Here is a 27,992-nt window from a genome sequence, read left to right on the forward strand (position 1 = left end):
GGTCGGGGCTCTCCAGCCGCCCGCACGCTCGGAGGCGTTGTGTGTCAATAACAGTCCCCAGAGCAGAAATGGGAGAGAAATCAGGATTAACATCTTTAATAATCAGTCACTACAGTGTCCAGAATATATTCCATATTACACAGACTGTGTGGACAGTCACTGCCTCAGTCAGTGTCACACTAACACTGTCAGTCCAGCTCTGATTCCGCTCAGTGACTTCAGCTGATTCGATCCGTATAAACTGAAGCTGTTCCCCTACAGCCTGAAACACATTAAACAGGAAACAAACCCATGGGATAATGATACGAACTTTGAACTGTTCATGTCGCATTTGAGTAAGTAACTAAATGTTTTGAAACTGTTCCCATTCTGATACACAGCCCTTTCTCTGAGTGTTTAGCACATTGAACACTGACACAAACACTCACCAGATGTCCTCCAGGCTGGTGCAGATCAGTGTGAGGAGGCGGAGAGCGGGGACAGAGCCCTCTGTGAAGGAGTTAGACCTCAGATCCAGGTCCCTCAGTGAGCGGTTTGTACTGAGAGCGGAGACCAGATCATCAGTGCAGCCATCGGTCAGTCTGTTGCTGTCCAGACTGGAGATCAGAGACACAGAGACATGACAGGGATCAGAGTAAACACATTGTGTATAACCCACTGTCACCCACCACAGGCCGTCACCCACGGAAGGAAGAGGCGTCAGAGGCCACAAGCGGATAAAGAGATGGAAACGACCCTCAGACTGTCCCTGACCCCAGCGAGGGACCTCAGAGGGTTTGCACGATAACCAGATATAATAGATAATATAACAATAATCCTGGCATTTGTTACAGCGCCGCATCGTGTCTTGGAGACGCCTCAAAGCTCTTCACAGGATATACTTTAAAGGGAATTGATTGCATATTTTGTGCAAAATATTTATTTGAAGGGATTATTAACCCTGGAAAGTCGATCTGCAAATCGTCTTTCTCTCACTCAGTCTCTCTTTCCATCTCTGTCTCTTTCCCTCCATCTCTCTCAGGCCACCTCTGTCTCTTAATCTCAAGGGATTATTGACGCGATTTGCAAATTGTATAACAACCGGATTGTGACTGACTGTGAGGCAAACAGACACGAGTGGAATAAGGAAACATCCGTAAGGTTTTGCCCTGTCAGGAATCACCCCCAGACTCTCACTAGCGAGGCGAGGGCTCTAACCACTGGGCTACAGGGCTCAGACTGTAGTGTGTGGGCAGACTCAGGGCTAAAGCTGGGTAGACTTTATTTTTATTTTCGGTAAGCGTTTTGCACAGACGTTTTGACTGTAAAGATACCAACAGAAAACTACCTCAGGACATGAGTTTTCGACGATAAAAAAAGTTCAGTCCGGTAGCTAAAACGAATTGGGAATATGGATGGAATCATTGACCTGAGTGAGTTAAACATGTCTGAGCAGGACATGTTGCAGGATTGCGCGCGTGCACACACACACACATTCACACACATAATACACAAACAGACATGTATACAAAAACAAACACATGCGCCGATACATACACATATACACACATAATCACACACAATCACACATGCACACATATACCCACACCGCACGCGCGCACACACATTATAGGACACACATTGGCTCACAAACACGCACAAAAACCCATAACACACCCACATACACACGTATACAATCACACACACAAATGCCAACAGACACACACAGAAATACGCACACATGCACATAAACAAACACACACAAACGCGCACACACACAAACAGACACACAAACACAAAAACTCACCCACGCAAGCACATACGTACGCAAACACAACCATAGAATTACTCACAAGCATCTACAAACACACACTAACAAACACACACACAAAAGCACACACCATCCCCCCAAAATGTAAACACACACACATATAAAAACATACAAACGCACACAGAAACACACATAAATACACACAGACGCACACTTAAAAACTCACAAAACACACACAGCACAAACTGACATACGAACAAACGCACACAAATATACACACACAAACTCACAAACACAACGAAACACACAAACATAGAAAAACGCTCCCAAACTCTCTCAGACGTAAGCACACACAAAGGCAAACACACAAGCGCAAAAGCACGCACACATATTCACACAAGCAGATACGTACAAACATAAATAAAATCACACACAAACACACACATATAAATACACACACATGCAAACAAATACATGACCCACAGATAAATACACACACAAAGACATACACACATGCACACAGGCAAGGGAGGAAGCGAGATGAAGGGACCGTGGGATGGGACTGCAGAATGCGGGGGCAGAGAGGCTGAAAGCCCGGTCACCGATGGGAGGGCGGGAGATAATGGATAGCCGTAAAGTTGAGGACGAGCACCCTGAATTCGATCGTCTAGGGGATGGGGAGCCAGTGGAGTCGGACGAAGTTGGCAGTGATGGGGTCGGGAGAGCGTGGGAGTGATGGGGTCGAGTGAGGGTTGGAGTGATGGGGTCGGGCGAGGGTGGGAGTGATGGGGTCGGGCGAACACGGGAGTGATGGGGTCGGGCGAGGTTGGGAGCGGTGGTGTCGGGCGAGGAGGGTGTGATGGGATCGGTCGAGGGTGGGAGTGATTGGGTCGGGCGAGGGTGGGAGTGATGAGGTCGGGCGAGGGTGGGAGTGGTAGGGGTCGGGAGAGGGTGGGTGTGATGGGATCGGTCGAGGGTGGAAGTGATGGGGTCGGGCGAGGGTTGGAGTGATGGGGTCGGGCGAGGGTGGGAGTGATGTGGTCGGGCGAGGGTGGGAGTGATGTGGTCGGGCGAGGGTGGGAATGATGAGTTCAGGCGAGGGTGGCAGTTATGGGGTCGGCCGAGGGTGGGAGTGAAGGTATCGGGCGAGGGTGGGAGTGATGCGGTTGGGCGAGGGTCTGAGTAATATGGAAGGGCGAGGGTGGGAGTGATGGGTTCGTGCGAGGGTGGGAGTGGTGGTGTCGGGCAAGGGTGGGAGAGATGGGGTCGAGCGAGGGTGGGAGTGATGTGGTCGGGGATCCTGGTGTGTGAGAGGACACGGCTGCAGAGTTTTCGATTATCTGTAGCTTGTGAAGGAAAGAGTTGGGAACACACACATAAACACACACACACAGTCGCACACACTCACAGGAACATACAACACACAGAACAACAACAGCAACAACAAAAACAAGATTACATTTGTATAGCGCCTTTCACGTCGGGAGGACGTCCCACGTCGCTGACGCGCGCGCGCAGACACACAGAAACACTCAGAAACACAAACAAACACAAGACACACATGTACACAAGCATGCACACAAACCAACAGACGCACATAAATACACACACAGAAACACACACATAAAAAACCGCACAGAAACACACACAACCCACCGCCCCACGCAGACACAAACAGTCGCAGACAGAAATACATCGAGACACACACAGATACACTCAAAAAGACAAGAACAAACAAATTCACAAACACGAAGCAAACACACACAAACACAGATTAAAACACAAATAAACAAACACGAACAAATGCAAACATACAAACACATACACAAAAACAGATGGACAGACATACTCAGACGCACGCACACATACACACCGACACGTAAGCAGACACACACAAGACACCCGCAGACACATAGACAAACACATGCACTGACACACAACCGCAAACACATATATACATACATACATAACAACATTGTTTCCATAGATTTATGTTAAATTGTGGTTTAAGAATATAGCATAGAAGTGCAAAGGCTGTAAAGCTCAGTAGCTGTAAAGTGCAACCCAAAACAATGGGAAGATAAGGTCAGGACGTACAAGGACACAGAAAGTCCGTTCAGACTTACACACTGGACTAAGGGGCTGATCAGGAGACAATAAAATGTGGTTAAAGGGAGAATCGAAATATCTTATGGATATAACCATATAAGGAGTTGTTTTTCTTAAAAAAAGACAGCTTTGTCTGGAGTTATTAAGTTGTCTTTAAACAAAGGTGTGTTAGATATCTCTCGGGAACGGTAGCGGAGCAGTGCGAGACACGACCAGTGCTGTGACAGGAATCCGCTCGGTACCGTTTTGTATTATTTTATTGTTTCATTTATTTGTGTATTTCCTGCTGCTTTGACCTGAATAAAGTGAATAAACTCAACCAATTGGTAAACTGGAATCGCATCATTCTAAAGTTGTTGGGAGATAGTTGCAAATGTTTATAACAACAGACAGGAGCACACAGAGACATATTAACACATGTTGAGATTTTGATGTAAACGATGGCTTGTGGTCTCACACTGTCACACCGATTCCTGTCACAATATTCCGCTTCACTGATCAGACAGTCACAATAAACTCATTGAGATATTGGAGTCATTCAGACTCTGGAGACACACTGTGTTACTTACCACAGTCTCTGTATTTTACACTCCGGGTTCCTCAGAGCCTCACACAGTCGCTTCACTCCACAATCTCCCAGTTTATTATCACTCAGGTTCAGCTCCGTCAGTGAGTGGTTTGTGCTGAGAGCGGAGGTCAGTTCCTCGGTGCAATCCGCTGTCAGTCTGTTCCTGTGCAGCCTGGAGATCAGAGACACAGAAACATAACAGCGATCAGAGTAAACACCGTGTGTAAAACCCACTGTAACTCAGTTTATTTGATGCCGGACAGGTTGGAGTGCGACACACACACACACAAATTCACATATCAGCACACACACATACACACACGCACAGAAATCACATGCACACACACAGACACACTGGTACACACGCAAACATAGACACGAACACACACAGACACAGATACACACTTACTCCCACACACACATTCACACACACAAAAATAAACACATGATCCACAGACAAATACACACACACAGTAACACACACAAACACAGACAGATGCGCTCACACAGAGACACACACACAAACAAACGTATACATAAAAACAAACTGACAAACACTCACACACGTACACACAAACACGAAGACAAACAATCACAACATACAAACACACATAAAAACAAATAAATACACCCAGACACACAAAATCACGTACAAACATACACACATAAATACACATACACAAATACACAAACAAACAGACACACAAATATACACACAGTCAAACAAAGAAAGCCACAAACACGCACAAACACTCACAAACTCGTGCACACAAAATCGCACACACGCAAACACACAAACGCGCAAACACAGACACTCACAAACACAGACAGCGCAAACACTCACACAAGCACACATACAAAGATAAACTAAATCACACACAAACAGACATATGATCCACAAACAAATACATACACAGCCATACACAAACACACACAGACACACTGAAACACAAACACACACATAAATACACACACACACACACATGACCCACAGGCAAATACACACACATGGACACACACACGGGCAAGCACGCTCACGCAAACGCAGGCGTGCAAAATCTGATACAAGCACACACACGTATATACACATACACACACATACAAAAACACATGAGCCATAGACAAATGCACACACACAGAGACACAAACACACACATACACACACACAGATACACATAGACACAGAAACGCACACGCAGAAATACACATACAAGCGCATGCACACAAACAAACACACAAATACACACACAAACGTACATGCACCGACACGCATACACACACGCACCCACAAATGCACTCCCAAAAACGCGCACACAAACCAACCCACGCAAAAACATACCCACACAAACACACACACAAACACACACAAACAATTACAGAACACACATACAGAAAAAAGCACACAAACACACACATAAACACACACACATATACAAAATTGGATAAACAAACACACTAATACACATTCAGAAACATACAAACAAACACGCGCAAAAAGAAGCTCACAAACATGCACAGTCAAATACAACAAACATAACCACACACATACAAAAATATGCACCACATGTAGAAACATACATAAAGACACACACTCAAAAACACCACGGAAACACAAAATCAAATACAAACATACATCCGCATAAATACACATGCGCAGATACACACAAACAGTCACACAACATACGCAAATATACACACACACAAACACACACATACACCCATACACAAACACACAAAAACACTCATAAAACATTCACAAATTCTCACACACCAAATCACACAAACGCAAACACACACACACAAAAACACAGAAGCAAGCATATGCACCAACATAAAGAAAATCATACAAAAACACACACATAAATACACATACACACACAAACAAGCACACAAACGTACCCACAAATACACACACAGAAACACCCACAATCACACACACAAACACACTCACACGAACATACCCATGAAAAGGCAGCCACGCAAACTAACCCCAAAATACACACGCACATAAATACACATACAAACATGCACACCCACAAACAAACATACACACCTACAGCCACACATACAATCTTATACACATACACAAACACAAACACGAGACAACAAAATTAAATTAATAAAGCGACTTTCATGCCGGGAGGACGTCCCAAATCGAAGAAAAGTCAGGTATCAGGGTCCGAGCATGGGGAAGAGGTGGGGGAAGGGTGGAGTAGTGGTGAGTGGTGGGGGAGAGATTGGTAGAGGTGAGGGGTGGGGGAGGGATGGGGTAGTGGTGAGAGAAGGCAGAGAGCTGGGAGGGAGACCGAAGGACGGTCGAAGGGCTTGAGACCGGCCTTGGAGGAGGCAAGGGAGGAAGCGAGGCGAAGGAACCGTGTGATGGAGTTGCAGAGTGTGGGGGCAGAGAGGCTGAAAGCCCGGACACCGATGGGAGGGCGGGTGGGGCGGGAGTCATGGAGCAGCCCGGAGCGCGCTGGACGGAAGGAGTGGGCAGGTTGGTAGGATTCAGCAGGTCAATGAGGGGAGGAGAGTTTGAGGCCATGGATGGCCTTCAAGGTGAGGACGAGGATCTTGAACTCGATTCTCTGGGGGATGTGGAGCCAGTAGAGTCGTGCGAGGGTGGAAGAGTTGGGGTCGGGCGAGGGTGGGAGTGATGGGGTGGGCGAGGGTTGATGTGATCGGGAGAGGGTGGGAGTGATGGGGTCGGGCGAGGGTGGGAGTGATGGAGTCGGGCGAGGGTGAGAGTGATGGGGTGGGCAAGGGTGGGAGTGATGGGGTGAGAGTGATTGGGTGGGCGAGAGTGGGAGTAATGGGGTCGGGCGAGTGTGGCAATGGTGGGCTTTGGCGAGGTTGGGAATGGTGGGGTCGGTTGAGGTTGCGAGTGATGGGGTCGGGCTAGGGTGGGGGTGATGGGGTCGGGCGAGGTTGGGAGTGATGACGTTGGGGGAGGGAGTGATGGGGTCGGGCGAGGGTGCGAGTGATAGGGTCGGGTGAGGGTGGGAGTGATGCGGTCGGTTGGGGGTAGGAGTGATGAGCTTGGGGGAGGGAGGGAGTGATGGGGTCGGGTGAGGGTGGGAGTGATGGGGTCGGGCGAGGGTGGGCGTGATAGGGTCGGGCGACGGTGGGAGTGATGGGGTCGGGTGATGGTGGTAGTGATGGGGTCGGGGAGCCTGGTGTGTCAGAGGACACGAGCTGCAGTTTTGGATGATCTGCAGCTGTGAAGCGAAGAGTTCGGAATACACACTCAAACACACACACAATCGCATGCACTCACAAGAACATACACACACACAACAACATTACATTTGTATATCGCCCTTCACGTCGGGAGGATGTTCCAAGGTGCTGACACACACAAACACAAAAACACACACACACAAAGAAACACAAACACAGACACACACACACAGAAATACATAGACAGACACAGACACACTCAAAAACACACAAACACACACAAGACAGAAACAAACACAAACACACTGACACAGAAATAAACACAAACACACACTGACAAGAACACACACAAAAACCGATGGACACACACAGACAGACACACGCACACATACACACAGACACGCAAACAGAAACTCACACACTCGGACACATAAACACATGCACTGAAACACACACAGACACAAACAGTGGTGTCGTGGGTTAATATTAAACTGTGTTTTAAGTGTCAATAATATTTGTTGTCATGGATTAATGTTAAAGTGTGGTTTAAGAATATAACATAGAAGTGCAAAGGCGGCAAAGCTCAGTAACTGAAGACAGAACCCATAACAATGGCAATATAAGGTCAGGACCTACAAGGACACAGGAAGTCTGTTCAAACTTACAAACTGGAAGAAGGGACTGATCGGGAGAGAATAAAATGTGGTTAAAGGGCGAATTGAAAGATATTGTGGATATAACCATTTAAGGAGTTGTTTTTCTTAAAAAAGACAGCTTTGGGTGGAGTTATTATGTTGTCTTGAAACAAAGCTGTGTTGCATATCTCTCGGGAACGGTAGAGGAGCAGTGCGAGACACGACCAGGGATGTGACAAAAATCCGGTCGGTACCGCTTTGTGTCTTGTGTATTATTTTATTGTTTCATTTATTTGTGTATTTCCTGCTGTTTTGAACTTAATAAAGTGACAGAACTCAACCAATTGATCAATTCGAATCGGATCAATCTAAAGTTGTTGGAGTAAATTGCAAATGTTTCTAACAACAGACGCACACCAACACACACAGACACACAGTCAGACACACAGACCAGACAGACACACACACACACACACACACACACACACATACAGACACCCACACAGACACACTCACAGACACGGCCACACACACACATTAATACATGTTGAGAGTTTGATATAAAAGATGGCTTGTGGCCTCACACTGTTACACGGATTCCTGTCACAATATTCAGCCGCACTGATCAGACAGTCACAATAAACACATTGAGATATTGGAGATATTCAGACTCTGGAGACACAGTGCGTTACTTACCACAGTCTCTGTATTTTACACTCCGGGTTCCTGAGAGCCTCACACAGTCGCATCACTCCACAATCTCCAAGTTTATTGCTCTCCAGCCTGGACACAGGGACACAAACACAGGGAATATAGTGTAACAACACAAAACACATTGACATGTATATACAGGAGCCCTTCACGTGGGGAGCAAGTCCCAAGGCGCTGAGACCAGGGTCAGACACCCCCACACATATCACAGTCTCCCTCTCTCTCTCTCTCTCTCTCTCTATCTCTGATTCTGTCTTTGTCTCTCCCACAAAACAGTCACTACCTTTTATAAAATATATTCTCTTTCGCCATCTCTCTCTCCGTGTCTCCTTCTCTGTCTTTCACTTTGTGTCGCAGTCTCTCTCTCTCTCTCTCAGTTTATTTCACTGCCTCTTCCACAAAACACAGTTGTTGCACTTTGTAACATATTCTCTTTCACAATCTCTCTTTCTTTCAGTCTCTCTCTCTTTCACTGTCTCACAATCATTCCCTGTCTCGCTCAGTCTCTCTCTCTCAGGCTCTTTGAGGCTATCCTTCAGTCTCTCTCTGACTCTGTATCTCTGAGTCTATTTCTCTCTCAGTCGCTTTCTCTATCTCTCCCTCAATTTCTCCTAATCTCACTCTCTCTGTCAGTCAATCTTTATCTGTTTCCCCCCAAAAACACACACTCGCTACACTTTGAAATATATTTTCTCTCAGTCTCTGTCTGTCTCTCCAACCTACTATCCCCCTACCTACCTGCCCGTACCCTCCGTTCCTCTGGCTCCGGTCTGCTCCACGTCCCCCGCCCCAACCGCCCTACTATCGGTGGTCGGGCCTTCAGCCTCTCAGCCCCGAGGCTCTGGAACTCCATCCCCCAGTGCCTTCGCCTTGCTTCCTCCCTTTCCTCCTTCAAGGCCGGTCTCAAAACCTTTCTCTTTGACCGAGCCTTCAGCTCCCCTCTCGACTCTCTTCCTCCTCCTCGCTCCCTCCCTTCCCTCCCCTCACCCTGACCATTTCCCCCCTCCTCTCTCCCTCCTTCCCTCCCCTCACCCTGACCATTTCCCCCCTGCTCGGGTCATGACCCAACTGTGCAGCGCCTTGGGACGTCCTCCTGACGTGAAAGGCGCTCTATAAATGGAATCTTGTTGTTGTTGTTGTTGTTGTCTCTCTCTCTCTCAATCTCTTCCTCAGTCTCTCTCTCTCTCCCTCTCTCTCTCTATCTGTCCATGTCTGTCAGTGTCTCCTTGTGTCTCTCTCTCAATCTCTCTGTCAGTCAATCTCATTCATTCACTATCGTTCTCTGTCTGTCTAACCGACAAACATACACTCACTACACATTGTAGTATAATCTCTCCCCATTTCTGTCTCACTCAGTCTTTCAGTCTCTCTCTGTCTCTCTCTGTCTCAGTATCTCTCTCAGTCGCTCACTAAGACTATGTCTCTCCCTCCCTCCCTCCCTGCCTCCCTCACTCTCACTCTCTCTCTCGGTCTCTCTTTCACTGTCTCTCCCTCTGCCTCTCTCTAAGTTTCTCTCTCTCTTTCTTACATTCTCGCCCTCAAGTCTCTCTCTCTCTCTCTCTCTCTCTCTCTCTCTGGGTCTCTCTCTTTCACAGTCTCTCCCTCTGCCTCTCCCTTTCTTTCTCTCTCTCTCAATATCGCTCTCTCACTCTCTCACCCCCTCTCTCTCAGTCTCTTAGCCTCTGTCTTTCAGTCTTTCTCGCTTAGTCTCTCTAACTTTCTCCCCCTCAGCCTCTCTCTTTCTCGGTCTCTCTCTCTCTCTGTGTCTCTCGGACTCTCTTTCTCTATCTCTGTCTCTCAGTCTCTCTTCCTCTCAGTCTCTCAGACTATCTTTCTGTATCGGTGTCTCTCAGTATCTCTTTCTGTCTCACTCTCACAGTCTCTCTCACTCTGGGTCTCTGAGTCACTTTCTCTCTCAGAGTCTCTCTCTGTTTGTTTCTCTCCCTCTGTCGCAGTCATTCTCTTTCTCTCATTTTCTCACTCAGTTTGTCTCTCTCAGTCTCCCTTTCCCAGGCGCTCACTCTCCTAGTTTCTTAATCTGCTTCAGTCTCTCTCTCAGCCATTGGCTCTCTCAGCCTCTTTCTCTCTGTCTTTCAAAGTCTCTCTCTCTCTCTCTCTCTCTCTCTCTCTCTCAGTATCTCAGTCTTTCTCAGTGCCTCTCTGATTCGCTCTCATCCTTCTTTCTGCTATTTCTCTCTCTCGCTCTCTCTTTCTCTCTCTTTTTTTCAGTCTTTCTCACTGACTCTCAGTTTGTCTCTCTCTCGGTCTCTTTTTCGCTCTCGCAATAACTCTCTGTCACACACAAAACACAGTTTCACTATACTCTATAATATTTTTCTCACAGTCTCCCTCTTTCTACGTTTTTCTCTCTCTCTCTCATTCTCTTTCTGGGTCTCTCGCTCTGTTTTTCTCTCATTCAGTCTCCCACTCTGTCTGTCTTTCTCTCAGTAGTTCTATCTCAGTCTCCATCTTGGGTTCTTTATCTCAGTCTCTATCGGATTCTTTTTCTCTCCCTCTCTCAGTCTCTATCTCTCAATCTCGCTCTCTAAGTTTCACTCTCTACCTGTCTCTGTCTTCATCTCTTGCTCGATTTTTCTCTACTCAGTCTCTCTTCACTATCTGTCTCTCCCATTTTCTCTTTCTGTCTGTCTCTTAGTCCCTCTCATAAAAAAGTCAATACACGTTATATTTCTTCTCCCCTAGTCTCTCTCTTTCTCAGTCTGTCTGTCTGTCTCTCTCTCTCTCTCTCTCGCTCTCTCTCTCAATCTTTCTCTCAGGCTCTGTGTCTCTATGCCCCTCTATCTCTGAGTCTCTCTCACAGTCTCTCGCGAAATATTTTTTTCAAGCGATTATTAACCCTGGAAACGTGATCTGCAAATCGTCTAACAAGCGGATTGTGACTGACTGCGAGCCAAACAGACACGAGTCTTTGTCTCTGAATCTCAGTCTCTCTCTTTCTTTCAATCTCTCAAGTGCTCGCTCTCTCTCTTTCTGTCTCGCTCTCAATTACTCATTCAATCCGCAGTTGCATACTTTGTAATATATTCTACCCCACTCTCTCTCTAACAGAGTCTCCCTCTCTGTCTCTCTCTCAGTCACTCTCTCTGTCTTTCAAGCGCGCTCTCTCTCAAACTCGTTCTCTCGTTCTCTCTCTCTCTCTCTCTCTCTCTCAGTATCTCTCTTTTCTCTCTCTGTCGCTCCCACAAATCACAAAGTGAGTTTACTTTAAAACATAGTTTCACTCCCAGTCTCTCTTCCTCCCTTTCTATCAGTATATCTCGCTGGCTCTCTCTCAGTCTCTCTTCTTACTATCTGTCTGTCTCTCTCGCAGTCAGTCACTGTCTCTCCTAGTCCATCTCTCTCTCACCCTCTCTCTATCTGTCACAGTCTTTCTCTCTGTGTGTCTCCCCAAAGCATAGTCACCACACATTATCATTTATTTTCGCTGAAATTCTCTCTCAGTCTTTCTTTCTGTTTCTGATTCTCCTTCTCTCTATGTCTCCCTCTCTGTCAGTTTCTCTCTCGTTCTCTCTGTCTCTATGAGAAACACAGTCACTGCACTATATGGTATATTTATTATATATATTATATATATTATATAACCCTACCTCAGTCTCTCTCTCTCACACACACACACACACACAGTCTCTCTCTGTCTCTCCCACATAATTCAAAGTCACAACACTTAGGGTTAGATAGTTATTAGTAACAATATATTCTCTCACACAGTCTCTTTCTCCCCCACTATCTCAGTCTCTCTTTCTCTCAGTCTCTCTCTCTTTCTCTCTCTCTCTCACACACACACAGGAAGACTCTGGCTCGCTATCTCTTTCTCTCGGGCTCTCTGAGGCTCTCGCTCAATCTCTCTCTCTCTCTCTTTCTCCCTCTCTCTCTCTGTGTCTATCACTTTCTCTCTCAGTCTCTCTCAGAATCTCTTTCTCCGCCTCTCCTGCAGTTTCTCCGTTTTCTCTCTCTCTCTCTCGCTCTCAGTCTTTCTCCGTTTCTCCAACCAAACTCATAGTCCATACTTTTTAAATTATTTTCTCTCTCTCTCTCTCTCTCTCTCTGTTTTTCTCTCTTTCCCTCTCTCAGTCTTACTTTCTGTTGCTGTCTCTCTTTCTCTCGTAGTCAATCTCTCTTTCATAGTCTCTTCCATTCTCTCAGTCGCTCTCTCTCTCTTTCTCTTTGTATCTCTCGCTGTCTCTCTCTGTATCTCACCCTCCACAAAACACAGACACTACACTTTATAATATATGTTCTCTTATAATCTCTCTAAATCTCTCTCTCTCAGTTTCTCGATCTTTCTCTGTAGGTCAGTCACTCTATCTCTCCCATGAAACACAGGCACTACACTTCATATATAGTGGAGTCCTGCAGCTCAGTGGTTAGTGCACACGCTTTTCAAGTGAGAGGCCTGAGTTCAATTCCAGGTCAGGGCGAAACCTTGGGCAAGTTTCCTTACTCCACACAGAGACTAATAATAATCCCTCCAAAAACCAAAACAATAATAAATTGGTCATTTTCAATCTACGACTGTTTGTGGGACATTGATGTGTGCAATTGGCTGCCGCGTTCGCCCCCAAATATACAGTAATTCACTTTACAGTGTGTTCTGTGAAGCGCTTTGGGACATCCTCCCGGACGTGAAAAGCGCTATATCAAATGCAAGGATTATTGTTATTATTGTTATATTTTCAATCTTTCTCAGTCTCTCTTCCTCTCAGTCTCTCTCTGTCTCTCTTTATCTCGAACTCAGTCTCTCTCTATCTAACTCAGAGCCTCTCTCTCTGCCTCTCAGTCTCTCTCTCTCAGTTTCTGTCTCTCTAACTCAGTCTCCCTCTCAGATTCTTTCTCTCTGTCTCTCCCACAAAGCGCAGCAACTGCACTTAATAATATATTTTCTTTCACATTCGTACTACCTCACTCTCCATCTGAGTCTCTCTCTCTCTGTCTCTCTCTAACTCATTCCCTCTATCTGCCTCTCTTTTTCTTTCAGTCTCTCTCTCATTTTCTCACAAAAAAACGTCACTACACTTTATAATATATTCACACGCACCATCTCTCCCAGTTTCTCTCTCCGTTTCTCTCTCAGTCTCTCTCTCCATTTCTCCGTCAGCCTCTCTCGCTATCTCTCACTCTGTCTTTCTCTCACTTAATCTCTCTCTATCTCTCATTCTATCTCTCTCATTCTCTTTCTGTCTCTGTCTCTCTCTTTGTCAGCCTCTTATACTCTCAGTCCCCGTCTATCTCACAGTCACTCTCAGATTTTTCCGTTCTGTCTCTCCCACAAAACAGTCACTGCACCTTGTAATATATTTTCTGTCTCAGTCTCTCTCACTGTTTCTCTCTTGGTGTCTCTCACAGAACACACACAATACATGATATTTTCTCTCACATTCTGTCTCTCTCTTTCTCTCAGCTTGTCCATAACTCTCAGTCTCTCTCATTCTATTTGTCTCAGTCTCTCTCTATCTCTGTCTGTCTCAGGCTCTCCCTCAGTCTTCCCCACAAAATAAACAGACCCTACAGTTTATAATATATTTCCTCCCTCAGTCTCTCTCTCACATTCATTCACTCTATGTTAATCTAATCCTCTCTTTCTCTTTGGCTTTCACTTTCTCTCCTTCTCTCACAGTCTCTCTGTCTCTCGCTCTCTCTTTCTCTCACGCAGACGCTCTCTCAGTGCCTCTTTCTGACTCTCTCCATCTCGTTCTCTCTCTCTCTCTCTCTCTCTCTATGTATCTGTCATTCTCTCTCTCTCTCTCAGTCACTGTCTCTCATTCTCACTCTCTCAGTCACTGTCTCACCCCCAAAACATACTGTCACTACACTGCACATTATATTGTCTGTCACAGTGTATTTCCCTCTCTCCCACTCAATCTCGCTCTGCCTCTCGCTGTATCTTTCTCTCATTCAATCTCTAGCTAAGTCACTTCCAGGCTCACTCTGAATCTCTTACTCTTCCTGTTTGTCTGTCTGTATGTCAATTTGATACTCTGACTGTCTATCTCTTCCTCTGTCTCAATATGTCTCTCTCTCTCTCTATGACTATGTCTGTCTATCTCACTCTCTGTTTGTCTGTGTCTGTGTGTCTGTCTGTCTGTCTGTCTGTCTGACTGTCTATATCTCTCACTCTTTTTCTCTGTCTTTCTGTATGTCTGTCTCTCTGTCTGTCTCTCTGTCTGTGTCTCTGTCTGTTTCTCTGTGTCAATGCTTCTCTGCCTTCCCCTCTCTCTCTCTCTGGGTATCTCTTGCTGCCCACCTCCCTCTCTCTGTCAGTTTATTTCTCTCAATCTCTATCTCACGCTCTCAGTCTCTGTCTCTGTCGCAGCTACTCTGTCTCTCAGTCTCTCGTGCTTTCAGAGACTGAGAGAGAGGGAGAAACAAATGTGTAGTGACGGTGTGTTTTTATGTGAGAAACAGAGAGAGAGGGGAAGGATACTGAGAGAGAGAGAGTGACTCAGTGACAAAGAGAGAGAATAGGAGAGAGAGAATAGCTGCAAAATTAAATAGAAAATGAGACAGAGTTAGTGAAGAGAGAGAGACTGAGAGGGAGAATAGATCATTAAGTGTTATACCTGTTTCTTGTGGAGGAGACATAGAGACTGACAGAAAGAGAGAGAGAGAGAAACAGAGAGACTGTGTGCGTAAGAGAGGGAGAGGGAGACACACACACACAGAGCGCGAATTTATTGAAAAGTGTAGTGACTGTATTTTGTGGGAAAGATAGAGAGGGAGACCAACGGAAGAGGCAGTGAGAGACTGAGATTGAGAGACAGACTGAGAGTGAAAAAAGAGACAGAAAGTGAGAATGAGAGAGAGGCGAGGAGAAAGACTGACAGCGAAAGAGAGAAAAAGGCCGTGAGCGATAGATATCCAGTGTGGTTTGTGGGAGAGACAGAGAGAGAGAGAGACTGAGGGAGAAAGAAAGAGGGGGAGAGACTGAGCAAAAATATATCAGTGTGTGTAGCGAATGCGTGTTTTGTGGGAGTGACAGAGAGACTGAAACTGAGAGGGAGAGCGACCGAGAGAGAGACTGAAAGAGAGAGTGAGAGAGACAGAGAAAGACTGAGAGAGATAGGGATAGAGAGAGATTTAGAGAAACGGACAGACACAGACGGACTTAGAGAGAGAGAGAGAGAGAAAGAGAGACTGACAGTAAAAGAGACTGAGAAGGAATATGTTATAAAGTGTAGTGACTGTATGTTTTGTGGGAGAGACAGAAAAACACAACCGTTTGTGAAGACAAAGTGTAGCTGGTGTAAGAGACAGCATCAGATAACAATAATAAAAATAATAATAAGCCTTGCATTGGTTACAGCACTTTATCTCGACAAGACGCCTTAATATTCTGGGCTACTGGGGCTACATGCAGTGGGATCTCCCCAGTGCCTGGTCCTGGCAGCAGCACAGTTTACGCTGCGTCTACTCCAACAGCACTGTAACCCTCAGTCAGTGTGTGAGTGAGGCTAATGTCTCGGCTTCTGCCAGCTCGGCGTGTAATCTCCAGTATCAGGGAAATGGTTACATCTCTATTCTCTCGTTATCCAAACACTGTGAGCTCCAGATCCGGGAAAGAGAATCTCTGTGGCCGTGAGATTTCAGGAGCTGGAAATGGAGACGCTTCCCGAGGGCCAGGGGAACCCACGCCTGTCAGACTGGTGTCAGGCTGAGGGAGATGTGTTTGTTGTGAAACATATTGTATCTGTGTTATAACATTGTACTGGAGACAGTGTGTGGCTGCCCCTGGATAAATGGGATGGCGAAGCCCCCGGGAGGTCCCATCGCCCTGGAATGCAGCACTGGGGGAGTTGCTGCCGCCGGGAAGAGAGGACAATTGATGCCTGCGGGCTAACCACATAGTTCATGGGAGTGAGTTGTGGGGGCCTGAGCTGGTGGGAAATTCAGATGGCTAGAGGTTAGAAGTGTTTCCGTGTGTCAGAGACTCGTGCTCAGGGGAACCATCTCCTGCTTGAATAAACAGGAACCACTAAATGGCGCCTTGCAGCGCAAGCTCTGGTCTGTCTGACCTGGGATCAAGTTACAATGTAGTCAGTAAAGTGAGAATTCAAGTCGGGAGTCAGGAATCAATCCCAATAACATCAGCAATCAGGGAATGCCACCGAAGGGTGTTGAGCAGTCAGGTGTGCAGTGGAATGTCAGCCATTCAACTACCAATCCCCCCGGACAGGACTGTGGTGTGTGACAGCCATCACAGTGTCACCCACTGTTCCCTCCAGCTGTGTGATACCATTCTCCCATTGATCAGCTAGTGTTAATGTCACTAACATCCTGGAGAATGGCTTTCAAACAAAAATAATAGGAATAAGATTTACAAAAAAGAGCAAACTTACTGCAACTCCTGACACTTGTGCAGAACAGGAACCAGACGCTGGAGACCCTCATCCTGAATGTAACAGCTACTCAGATCCATTAGTGTTATTGTATCACACAGTGCAATGGCCTGAGACACCACAACACAATCTATCGGTGTCAGCCTCAATGCTTTCTCTGAAGAGCAGTCACCAAATGTCAGTGTGTGTACAGGGCCCAGTGTGAGCTGTGCCAGGGCTTGATTCTGAGACTCAAACAGGTAGTGGAGTGTGTTCAGCAGTTTCCTTTTCCCAGTGACGGTGTCTGTGTCACTGATCTGAGCTTTAAATTTCTCCTTCAGCCAATCGATAACCGCACAGGTTGTCTGATGGACAAATGGACCCAGAAACTCCTCCAGTGGCTGAGCTGCCCGCGGGGAGGAGAGACCAGCAACAAAGCGGAGAAATATCTCAAACCGGCCGTCTTTCTCCTTGTCACTGCGGATCAAACGCCACATGGTGTTTTTGGAATGAGGAGACAGGAACTGAGCGAGTGCGGCTACAAACTCCTGGATGGTGAGGTGCGTGAATGTGTAGACCACACTGTGCTCTGAAGACTCTCTCTCCACAAGTTCAACGAGAAAGCCAGAGAGGAACTGGGAGGATTGGCGGTTATATTTGAACAGATCTTCATTATTAAAGACAATGTTTCTCTGGGAGACTCCATTGAAGGCCATCTCACCAATCTTCAGCATCACATCACGGGGGCTCTCCATCTTGACACTGTGATGTGATAGTATGTTATAAATATAATAGGAGAAGAGTTGTGTGATTGTCTTGGGAACTCGCTGTTTGTTGCTGTGTTTCCGTGTAAAGAAGGGACCCAGAGACAGAGCGAGGATCCAGCAGTAGGACGGGTTGTAGCACATGGTGAACAGGAGCTCGTTCTCCTCCACGTGGCTGTAAACAGCAGCCGCCACCTCCTGATCTTCAAAAACTTGTGAAAATATTCCCTTCTCTCTTCACCCACAAATCCCAGGATTTCAGCCCAGACACTGACCTGAGCCTTTGCCAGTAAATGTAATGCAGTGGGGCGGCTGGTCACCAGCACTGAGCAGCCTGGCAGCAGCTTTTTCTGTATTAAACTGTACACAATGTCAGAAAGTTTACAGCAGAATTCAGGGTGTGTGCACCTGCGCTGAGGCTCTGTGTCTCTCCGACTGTCAGCGAAATCAATCTTTGCCCTTAGTTCATCCAAACCATCAAATATAAAGAGCAATGTCTCTGGGTGTTTCCAAAGCTCACCCAGAACATCCCTGAGGTAAGGATACTGCTCCACGATCAGGCGGCTCAGTGTTGCTCTGTCGTGAAATCTGTTTAGGTCTCGGAATTTAAAAACGAATACAAAGTGGAAGTGAGGATAGATTTTGCCTGTGGCCCAGTCATGGACAATCTTTTGCACCATGGTTGTTTTTCCAATCCCCGCCACTCCACTCACAACTGCGGAAATCCCTGTACGAGAGTCATATCCACTTCCCTGAGAAGAAGGTAAATGACTTCCTTTTGAGAAGCTGCTGTGGAACAGTTTATCAGTTCGCACTGTTTCCAACTCTCCCCGGAGTTGCTTCTGTCTCCACTCCTCGTGGTCTCTGCCTCTCGCCAGCAGCTCATGTCCTTCAAGTTTCCGGTGACGGAGATCAGAAATGATAGTTAACTCCGTGTAGTGATCAACCAACTGAAACGTTCTCACCTTCTCCTTCATCAGGATGGTCTTCACTTCCAGTTTCTCACATTGTTTCTGTAACGTCTCCTTGTGCAGTCGCTGAATGGCTTCATTTCGAATATTAAATAATCATAAAGTTAATGGAAGGATTATTGAGCATTGTTAAACAATAATACTTAGATTCAGAGTAGGGCCTCTCAGAGTAGGACTGCTGCCCAAAGCTCTGCACTCGAATTACCAAGTAGTTTAATGACTTTGTTGGCAAATGCAGTAGCTTATTTTTGCACAGCGATGTCCCGCAAGCAGTCGTCAAGTGACTGACCGCATAGATTTGAGGAATTTTTGTCCACGAAACCGGGAGAGAGAAACTCACTTCTCTTTTCAGATGGTATCATGGGGTTTTTAATGTCCACCTGGAACGGGACACAAGGCCTTGTTTTGATATCCCAGTGGTGGCATCTCCGACAACTCAGCACATCTCAGAACTGCCACTGGTGTGTCACCCAGTTCTGTTGATGTGAACTTGAACCCACAACCTCTGATTCCAAGACAAGAGGAATACCAACTGAGCCAGGTAAAAAAGGGTTAAGCAATCTGAATTACACTCACACCACGGTAGATTTTCAGGCCATTATATGACGACTTGTGAGATGTCATCTCTGAGTATTGTGAGAATGATCATTTTCAATATTTGCTGAAATATTGTAAAAATCCAATAAGGTCACCCCTCCCTCATTATTTATCTCCTCCCCCCATCTCCCTCCTTATCTCCCTCCTCCGCTCTTCACTCCACTCCCTCATTATCTGCCTCCTTCCCTCTCTCCTCCTCATCTGAATTTTCTGGAAATCAACAAGTAAATGGAAAAGTGTCAAACTGTTTATTTCAGAAGTGTTTGGCCAACTTGAATCTTGCCCTATCACATACCTATGAGATCACTGAGGACTTCTGGTAGACTTCCACCAATGGTCACTTCATTCACTAGACTGGCACCTGTTTGAAGAGAGTTAATTTATTAGTTTGAATGAACAGTAGAAAGCTTACATCCTGAGTTGGTATCATTCTCGCTCCTGAGACAGAAGATTGTAGGATCAAACTCCACATCAGGGCTTTGATTTCATACACCAGGCTGACAATCCACTGCAGGAATCCCTGCTAGTTACTTTGCCAATTATATTAAATTTGTGTCCCCGGGTTATTTACCCAGAGGAAACAACAGTTTCTCCCACTTTACTTTATGAAAACTACTCTTACTTTTGAACATCTATCTTAAATCTACTATGTTGAACTTATTCATGCCAGAGTCAGAAGTTTTCAGGTTCAAGCCTCACGGCGCCACTTTCACCCATATTCTCTGTATGCAGCAGTGGTGGAGTGGAGATTAAATAAGTGGGAAAGATATGGAGGTGCAGAGAAATGTAGGCATTTGAAAACAAGAGTGAGGATCTTGAAGTCGATCCATTCGAAAATTGGAAAGGACTGGTGTGATTGGGGTCCTGAGCTTTCTGTGGTTTGGTATCCGGATGGCGGAGTAATTGAGTATTGTTTATGGTGTTACTAAGAAAACCAGCAGGGATGGCATTTGAACTATCTAGCCGGGAAGTGACAGAGGCGTGAAAGAGGGTTTTGACTGCTGTGGGTGTGAGATACGGACAGAGGTGGGCAACGTGGCAAGGGGTGGAACAAACCGGTCCTGGTCAGAGATTGGGTACAGTGGAGCAAGGAAAGCTATGGATCGAACTTAATTCCTAGCACGCACACGGGTTTGTTGTGTTTGAGAGAAGCCTGGGGATACAGAGGAGTTCGGACGTACAGCAAAGTAGACGATGGCGGGAGTCAAGGACTATGGCTTTCATCTTCCCGACGCTCAGCTCCAGGAAGTTTGCGCTCATTCAAGCCTTGAAAACCATCAGACAAACTGACAGGGCATTGGTGGCCTGGGAGATGCAATTGGAGAAGATGTAGGAGGCGGAGACGTAGATTTGGGTATCATCCGCATTCATGTGGTCTGTGTCCACTACTCATAAGCGCTTTGGTTTGCAGCGTTAAGAGGAGCTGATTTGGAAACATCCTCTCCCCCAAAATGCCAGGTTGGCTTTTGTGTCACTGTAAAAGCTGGCCCATTTGCCAGCCTGGATGGTCTGTCATCATCACTGATTCAGTTCGTGGACAGTCCAACAAGTCACCGATTTTCCATTTCACAAATTGGGAATTTGCTTAACCCGAATACTCAATGACTGGGATCCCAGTTCCAAAGTGTGTCAGATAAATGTATGAGTTTATGTTTTAAAGGACTTAATAAACCCTTTACCTTTGTTCATTGTCATCTCTTTAAGACTTTCCTCTAAATCAGTTAAAGAGAAGCCATTAAGTGTTTGCGTGTTGCAGAGTGTCTGATCCACACCACGGGTCGTGGCATTGAGCGTTGCACTGGCTCTTGGTTCAGGCTTCGTGGAGGCCATCTCATTCGAATCTCCCAAAGTGGTGGAACTGTGTCACAATGTAGTTCAGGAACACCGTATGTGGTCGCTGTTTCAGTTCCGCCAGATGTGGATGGGTTCAGTAGTAGTAATGTGACCGTTTAATTGAATCATTGGTTTTCTCGTGACTCTGTATTTTAAAGATGTTTCTTTTCCAACAATGTTCCAACAAGACGTTCAATTGCCGTTATGTGCGGCCTAGTTAGCAAGATTTATGACAGGTGCTGAGTCTTCTTTACGTTTCTTGTAGAACAACTGTTACAAGGCTAACAAGGAATCCAGACGTCATCTCTCAGGCAATAGTACTATGTTAGCATTTCAAATGGAATGTCCTTCTTTTGCACATTTGACATCTATCCTGCAATGAAGTAAATTGCAAGACTATCATTATAATAAATTAAGGAAATAAGTATATTCAGATTTCTCACTAAAATGCAGTTAGGCATAAATGTACTAACCGTACATTCATTTGTTTTCTTTCAGGTCAGGAGGATGTCTCAAAACATTTCCCCACTTACTGAGAATTATTGTGAATCAGTATTTTGTACGTGAATGAAGCAGCCACTTTGACAGAATTATGGAGCACAGAAGGAGGCCATTCCTCCGATTTCGTCTGTGCCAGCTCTTTGAAAAGAGCAACCCAAACCAATCCCATTCCCCCGCTCTCTCCCCATCGCCCTGCAAATTTGTTCTCCGCAAATAATTAACTACTTCTCTCTACTTCTCCCTTAGAATCTGCTTCCGACACCATTTCAGCAATCTATTCCAGAACAAAAAAATATCCTCACCTCCCCGCTGCTTCTTTTAACAATTATTTTAAATCGGTATCCTCGGGTTACCGACCCACCCTTAAATACCGACCCATGGGGGACACCAGTGAACACATTTGTCTCAGCTTTCTGTCTCCCAGTCAGTTCTTATCCATGCTATTACTCTGCATTTGATACCGTGTGCTTCCATTTTGCTTACAAGTTTCTTATGTGGCACTTTATCGAATACCTTTTGAGAATCCATATAAACTACTCTGCAATACATACATCAACAATCCTTCATCAAAAGGCTCTATCGGGTTCTTCAGGCACGATTTGTCTTTAATAAACCAATGTTGACTGTCCTTTATTAATCCATACTTTACTAAGTGAAATGTTATATTAACCCTGATTATAATCTCCAGACGTTTCCCTCCCACTGACGTCAGTGTGACTGGCCTTGGTTTAACATTCTTTCCCGGGTTTATCCTGGCATTCACGCTTGCCCAGCCCAGCTCCATGCCACCAATAGTGACAAAAAATACACTTCTCCAGATCAGCCCCATGGTATCCTCACCAAGACTGACGCAAACGCATCCCCAACCCAGCCCCATGCCACCATCACATACTTCCCCTACTGAGCACCACGTCATCAACACTGATACACATCTACAACCCAGCATCTTGCCACCAACACTGACATACACACACTTTACCAGCTCAGCCCTATGCCTCCAACACTGACACACGCAGACTTCTCGAGCTCAGCCCCATGTAACTAAGTCTGACACACCCAATTCCCCAACCCAGCCACATGCCACAGACACTGACACACTCTTCACCAGCAAAGCCCCATAGTATCCTCAACAACACTGACCCACACATACTTTACCAGCTCAGCACCAGGGTGCCCTCACCAACACCGACACATTTCACAAGCTCAGCCCCATGGTGCCCTCACCAACACTGACACACACACACAACCAGCTCAGCTCCATGTTACCAACGCTGATACACACACTTCACCAACTCAGCTCCTTGTTACCAACAATGACACACACAAACTCCATCAGCTCAGCCCCGTGGTCACCTCACCAACACTGACGCACACACTTCACCATCTCAGCTCCATGTTACCCATACTGACACAAATATTTCACTAACTCAGCTGCATGGCACCAACACTGATACACACACTTCACCATCTCAGCTGCACACCACCAACAGTGACAGACATATACTTCCACACCTAACCACCAAGTCACTACACTGACACACACAAACACGTCACCAGCTCAGCCCTATGCCATCAACGGCGACACTCACATACTTCAACTCAGCCCCATGACACCAGCACTGACAAACACACACTGTAAGACATCAAATTCTGATTGATCTCCGTCTATCTTCAGTTGAATGTAGACAAAACGGAGGCTCACCTGTTTGAGTCCTGATAGCATTTACTCACCCTAAGTATTGACGGCATCAATCGGCATCAAAGCTAAATTCACCTTTCTGTGCCAATGAGAAGATCATTGTCTTATTCCACCTGAACTGTCTTTTAATCCATGTAATCTGTCTCTCACTCACTCTTGGCTTTCGCTCACATCTATAATATTGGTTACTTGCAGCTGCATGTCTTACAACCCCTTCCCCTGGGGTATACAAAAACATATATATATATCTTTATTATATTGGGGCCAGACTATACGAATCCCTCACTCAATGGCACTCAAACACGCTCTCTACTCTAACTGCAGACCATACAAAACTGCAGCTTCTTTGCGATCCTACACCAGTCTCCATATCTCTATCATTATGTCCTCCGGTTATGAATGGCGCTATACAAATGAGATGTTGTATTGTATTAACATCATCCTCTCGCTCCACTCGATCCTGCAGTATGTGATTTGGTTGCCGGGTGTCTGGCACATGGGCAAAGCCATCACCGTGATTAGGGATATCCAAATCAGACTGAGAATGCTTCCACCAACCAGCACATCAAACACGCTGTGCTTAGAATGGAACGCACCAGAGGCATATCTACTTTGAACCTTATCCCTGAAAATATTAAGCACAAATTGGCGAGAGTCAAAGCATGGGGACCTCATTGGGTATGGTTATGGATAGGGGACATTGATGGAGCTTACCAAGCTCAAAATGTGTGGCGTGCCTTTGGAACACTGTTTGAAAGCTTCTCTTGCGGATTCAATTAGGATCCGTGTCCCCTTGTTTACATCTCTGCATGACTCGCACATTCTATCTCTGCGACATTTTTCAACCCCAATGCCCCAGCTGCTCTGTGCATTCGAGCTTATGTATACTTTTTTTCCCATGCCTGATGCTCCCGAACATCAGTGCACAATCTTTCATCTCCTTTTTCCCAGTTCTGGAACTCTACTCCGGAGTCCTTTGGCATTGCACCTCTGATAATGCAAAACACCCCAAGTATTGCATTAGATTCTCATCTTAGATCATGTTATTTCAGGTCCAGATTTGTGGTTAAACTCACCCTTCTGACACAGGTGAGAGAGAGAGAGAACATTGAGCTAGGTTGTTACGCGTTGTACATTGCCCTGTAACGTGCAGTTGATGCTGAATTTCTTTATTAATCTCTTTATTTGAGCAATAAAACAGTTCACTCCTCCCTGTACAATTCCTCTTACAATATATATATTTTATAGCCAGTTATCGTTTAAGCGCTGTGGGATGCTGCCCCGCATGAAGGTGCTATATAAATGCAAATTTTTGTATCTAGTTCTCTTCCCCAAACACTCGACTTCCTATCCAACATCAGACAAACACCAGTGTGAGAGTACCACCTGCAACTTCAACCTTCCCTTATATGTATTTCAGTAAACAGCCTCAGTCCCCTGTGTTCAGTGCTCCAATCTCCTGTTCATGCTCTTTGAACTCTCATTTATGTAACAGTCAGCGAAACGTTATCAATGCAAACAGGCAATGTTGCCTTTTATGGATATTTTCAGGTAATATAACTGGGTGTTGGGCTCTAGACTTGGGACCAATAAGATCGGGCGAGCTACATTCAACTCCTGAAAGTCAATGCCATGAGAACCATGATAACACATTCATATCTACTTTTGTGAAAGAGAAAGAAAATGGAGGCAATTCAGTCGGCAAGTTTATGATTGAGCATTAAATCTGAATTCCCACATAGTGAAAGATAGTGAGCAATATTCAGAAAGTTCCAGCTTCTCTTCACCATCTCCAGATCCACAATAGACTGAAACACTGAGCTACAGTGGTGAATTTTAAACCAACATTAGATATTCGTGGAGCTTCAGCCATGAAAAGGGACATCTCAGAGAAGTCGACAAAACAATAGCAAGAACAACAATATAGCCGCCTTCACGTGTTTGGCATCTCACAGCACTTAAACAGCAGTGTAGTTGCCGAACTGAATATTATTTTTATCACCTTCGAAAATCCATCCACAAACCAAACAGCATCCAACCAAATCTGAGATGTCCATGCATCCCACATGTAGTGGAAACTACAGCGATAGATTGTAGATGGAATGAGCAACTTCACTCTGGAGTGTCCATCCTGCTTAACTATTGCCGGAAAGTATTAGGTGCAGGTTGGCAAGAGCCAAGGCAAGTGGGAGGCCAGAGTGCGTGTTGGGGTAATAGCTGGAGTCTACCTACGCAAAGAGCAAGATGGAAGGATTGAGGCAATGGCTGAAAAACCGTCTGCTCAACTCCTTAAAGCAGGGTAGAGGAAAGCAAGCAGGATCATGGCTAGTTTTAGGGGAACCAGCTATGAGCAAGGATTGAACAATCTCAGGAAAAAGCCATTCAGCCCATACAGTCTGGCTGGTGCTAATATTCCACACGAGGGCCCATCAATGATCAACAATATTTCGGATCAATCAAGCTCATGAGTCGATGTTGGAGAACATTTCTGCCTTAAACGATGGCACAATGGTGAGTTAAATTAATTAAACAGATTACATTTAAATTATTCCATGATCACTGGTTCTGGGTTTATTTAATAGCAGTAAACTTTCACTAACTACAAAACAACAAGTTGCATTTATCTTGTGATGTTCGCATGGAGTGGCATCTTCCAGCGTTTAAAACCTGCAGTAACTTTCAAGCTTTATTTCAGCCACAATCAGAACAAACAAGAGACTCACCATCTTGTATCCCCGCTGACTGACCTCCGGTTCCTGCCTCTGGTTCCCGAGCCTCTCAGTGATGATCTTCAGTGTTCTGGGCTGTACAGATAGTAACACACACTGGTCAGAGTCCAGCAGCTAATGTATAGCAGTAAATCACAGCCTCGCCCTGTTCCCAAGGAGATTTCCACAGAAAATAATTGCTTATCAGTTATAAAAGTTCCACTGTTCGGGATTAAGTGGCTAAGCACCAATTTAAGATCGTTAACAAACGAGCATATGAGAAGTTTGGTGATTATTTTTCCTGCACAGCTGGTTGTATGGTTATGGAAAGCCCTGACGGGAGGGATGTTTCAGGCAGAATCCATGTTCGCTTTCAAAACATGTCTCGATATCGATCTGAAAGGAGTGAGCTATCTCAAGAGCGAACATTGCAGGGAAATGGGACGAAAAGAATTGTTATAAAAAGTGCCACCAATGTGACCATAAACCGAATAACCTTCTTCTGTGCTGCACATCTCTATGGTTGTTTGTTTGTGGGGGTGGTACAAAACGTTGGCTTCTGGGATTTTTCGAAAAAGTAATCGGGAAAGGTCCGAAAAAAAACATCCGTTTTTTATGTTGTTTTAAATATTGTGGATTTTCTCTCTAATTTCCTCTTTTCCTACTTTCTCACTTTCCGTCTTTCACACTTTCTCTCTGTCCTCTCTCAGTCATTGGCCCCCCTTCTCGCTCTGTCTCACAGACACTCTTTCGCTCCCTCAATTCCTCTCTCTCTCCCTCTCTATCCCCCTTCTCTCACACACGCCTATCCCTCCACTCACACTCTCTTTCCCCTCTCACAGTCTCTCTATCTCCACTCTCTCGATCACTCACTCGCCCCTCTCCTTCACACTCTCTCCTCCCACAATATCAGTCACTTTCTTTCACTCTTTGTCTCTGCTTTCTCACTGTCTCTCTTTCTTTCTCTCACCACTTCAACTCTCTCTCTCACTCTCTCACCCCTTTCCGTCAACCACTTTCCCACTCACATTCTTAACCACACTCTCACTCTTAAAAAAATTCTCTCCCCCTCTGCCATAAAGTCACTCACTGCCACCCTCTCACTGCTCTGCTTCCTCCCACTCTCTCTGCTTCTTTCTCTCAACCCATCCACTCTCCACCATTCGCTCTCTACGCCTCCCCTAACACACACACACTCTTTCCCAAACTCTCAATCACTCACTCACAGTCTGCTGTCTATTTCTCTCTCTCTCTCCCGGTGTTGTTTCATTCACTCACCCACGCCATTTCTATCACTCTCTCCCCCATTTCTGCCAACCACTCTACCCTCAAACCCCCTGTCTCCCATTCATTTCTCGCGCACTTTACCTCTCCCTCTCCTCTCATTCCAAGTGCTAAAAACCTGAAGTAACTTCACTGCCTCATTTCAGTCACAATCATAGCAAATGGGAGACTCACCGTCTTGTCTCCCCGTTGACTGAGCTCCGGTTCCTGCCTCTGGTTTCCGAGCCTCTCAGTGATGTGCTTCAGTGTTCTGGGCTCTACAGGTAATAACACACCCTGATCAGAGTCCAGCAGCTAATGTCTGGCAGTAAATCATAGCCAAGCACTGTTCCCTTGGAGATTTCCACATAAA

At 45.7% G+C, this 27,992-nt stretch overlaps 2 protein-coding genes across 2 annotated transcripts; both read right to left on the bottom strand.

The window, feature by feature from the left end:
• Window positions 1-69: 69 nt before the first annotated feature.
• On the bottom strand, window positions 70-17,498 carry LOC121851913 (NACHT, LRR and PYD domains-containing protein 3-like). Its single transcript, XM_042345994.1, has 5 exons — window positions 17,305-17,498; window positions 8,936-9,022; window positions 4,429-4,599; window positions 429-596; window positions 70-262 (listed from the first exon to the last, which is right to left on the bottom strand). Exons 1-5 carry the CDS (start codon window positions 17,382-17,384, stop codon window positions 256-258), a joined length of 513 nt encoding a protein of 170 aa, XP_042201928.1. The 5' UTR covers window positions 17,385-17,498; the 3' UTR covers window positions 70-255.
• LOC121851912 (NACHT, LRR and PYD domains-containing protein 3-like) lies at window positions 17,398-27,976 on the bottom strand. The gene is given in 7 exon segments (XM_042345992.1): window positions 17,398-17,414; window positions 17,504-18,217; window positions 18,220-19,092; window positions 19,911-19,976; window positions 21,295-21,821; window positions 26,372-26,452; window positions 27,815-27,976. Coding segments are annotated over 5 exon segments (1,821 nt in total). The 5' UTR covers window positions 21,446-21,821; window positions 26,372-26,452; window positions 27,815-27,976.
• Between the last annotated feature and the right edge of the window lie 16 nt (window positions 27,977-27,992).

Source organism: Callorhinchus milii, unplaced genomic scaffold (genome assembly GCF_018977255.1).
Source record: "Callorhinchus milii isolate IMCB2004 unplaced genomic scaffold, IMCB_Cmil_1.0 Scaffold206, whole genome shotgun sequence".
Classification (NCBI taxonomy): domain Eukaryota; kingdom Metazoa; phylum Chordata; class Chondrichthyes; order Chimaeriformes; family Callorhinchidae; genus Callorhinchus; species Callorhinchus milii.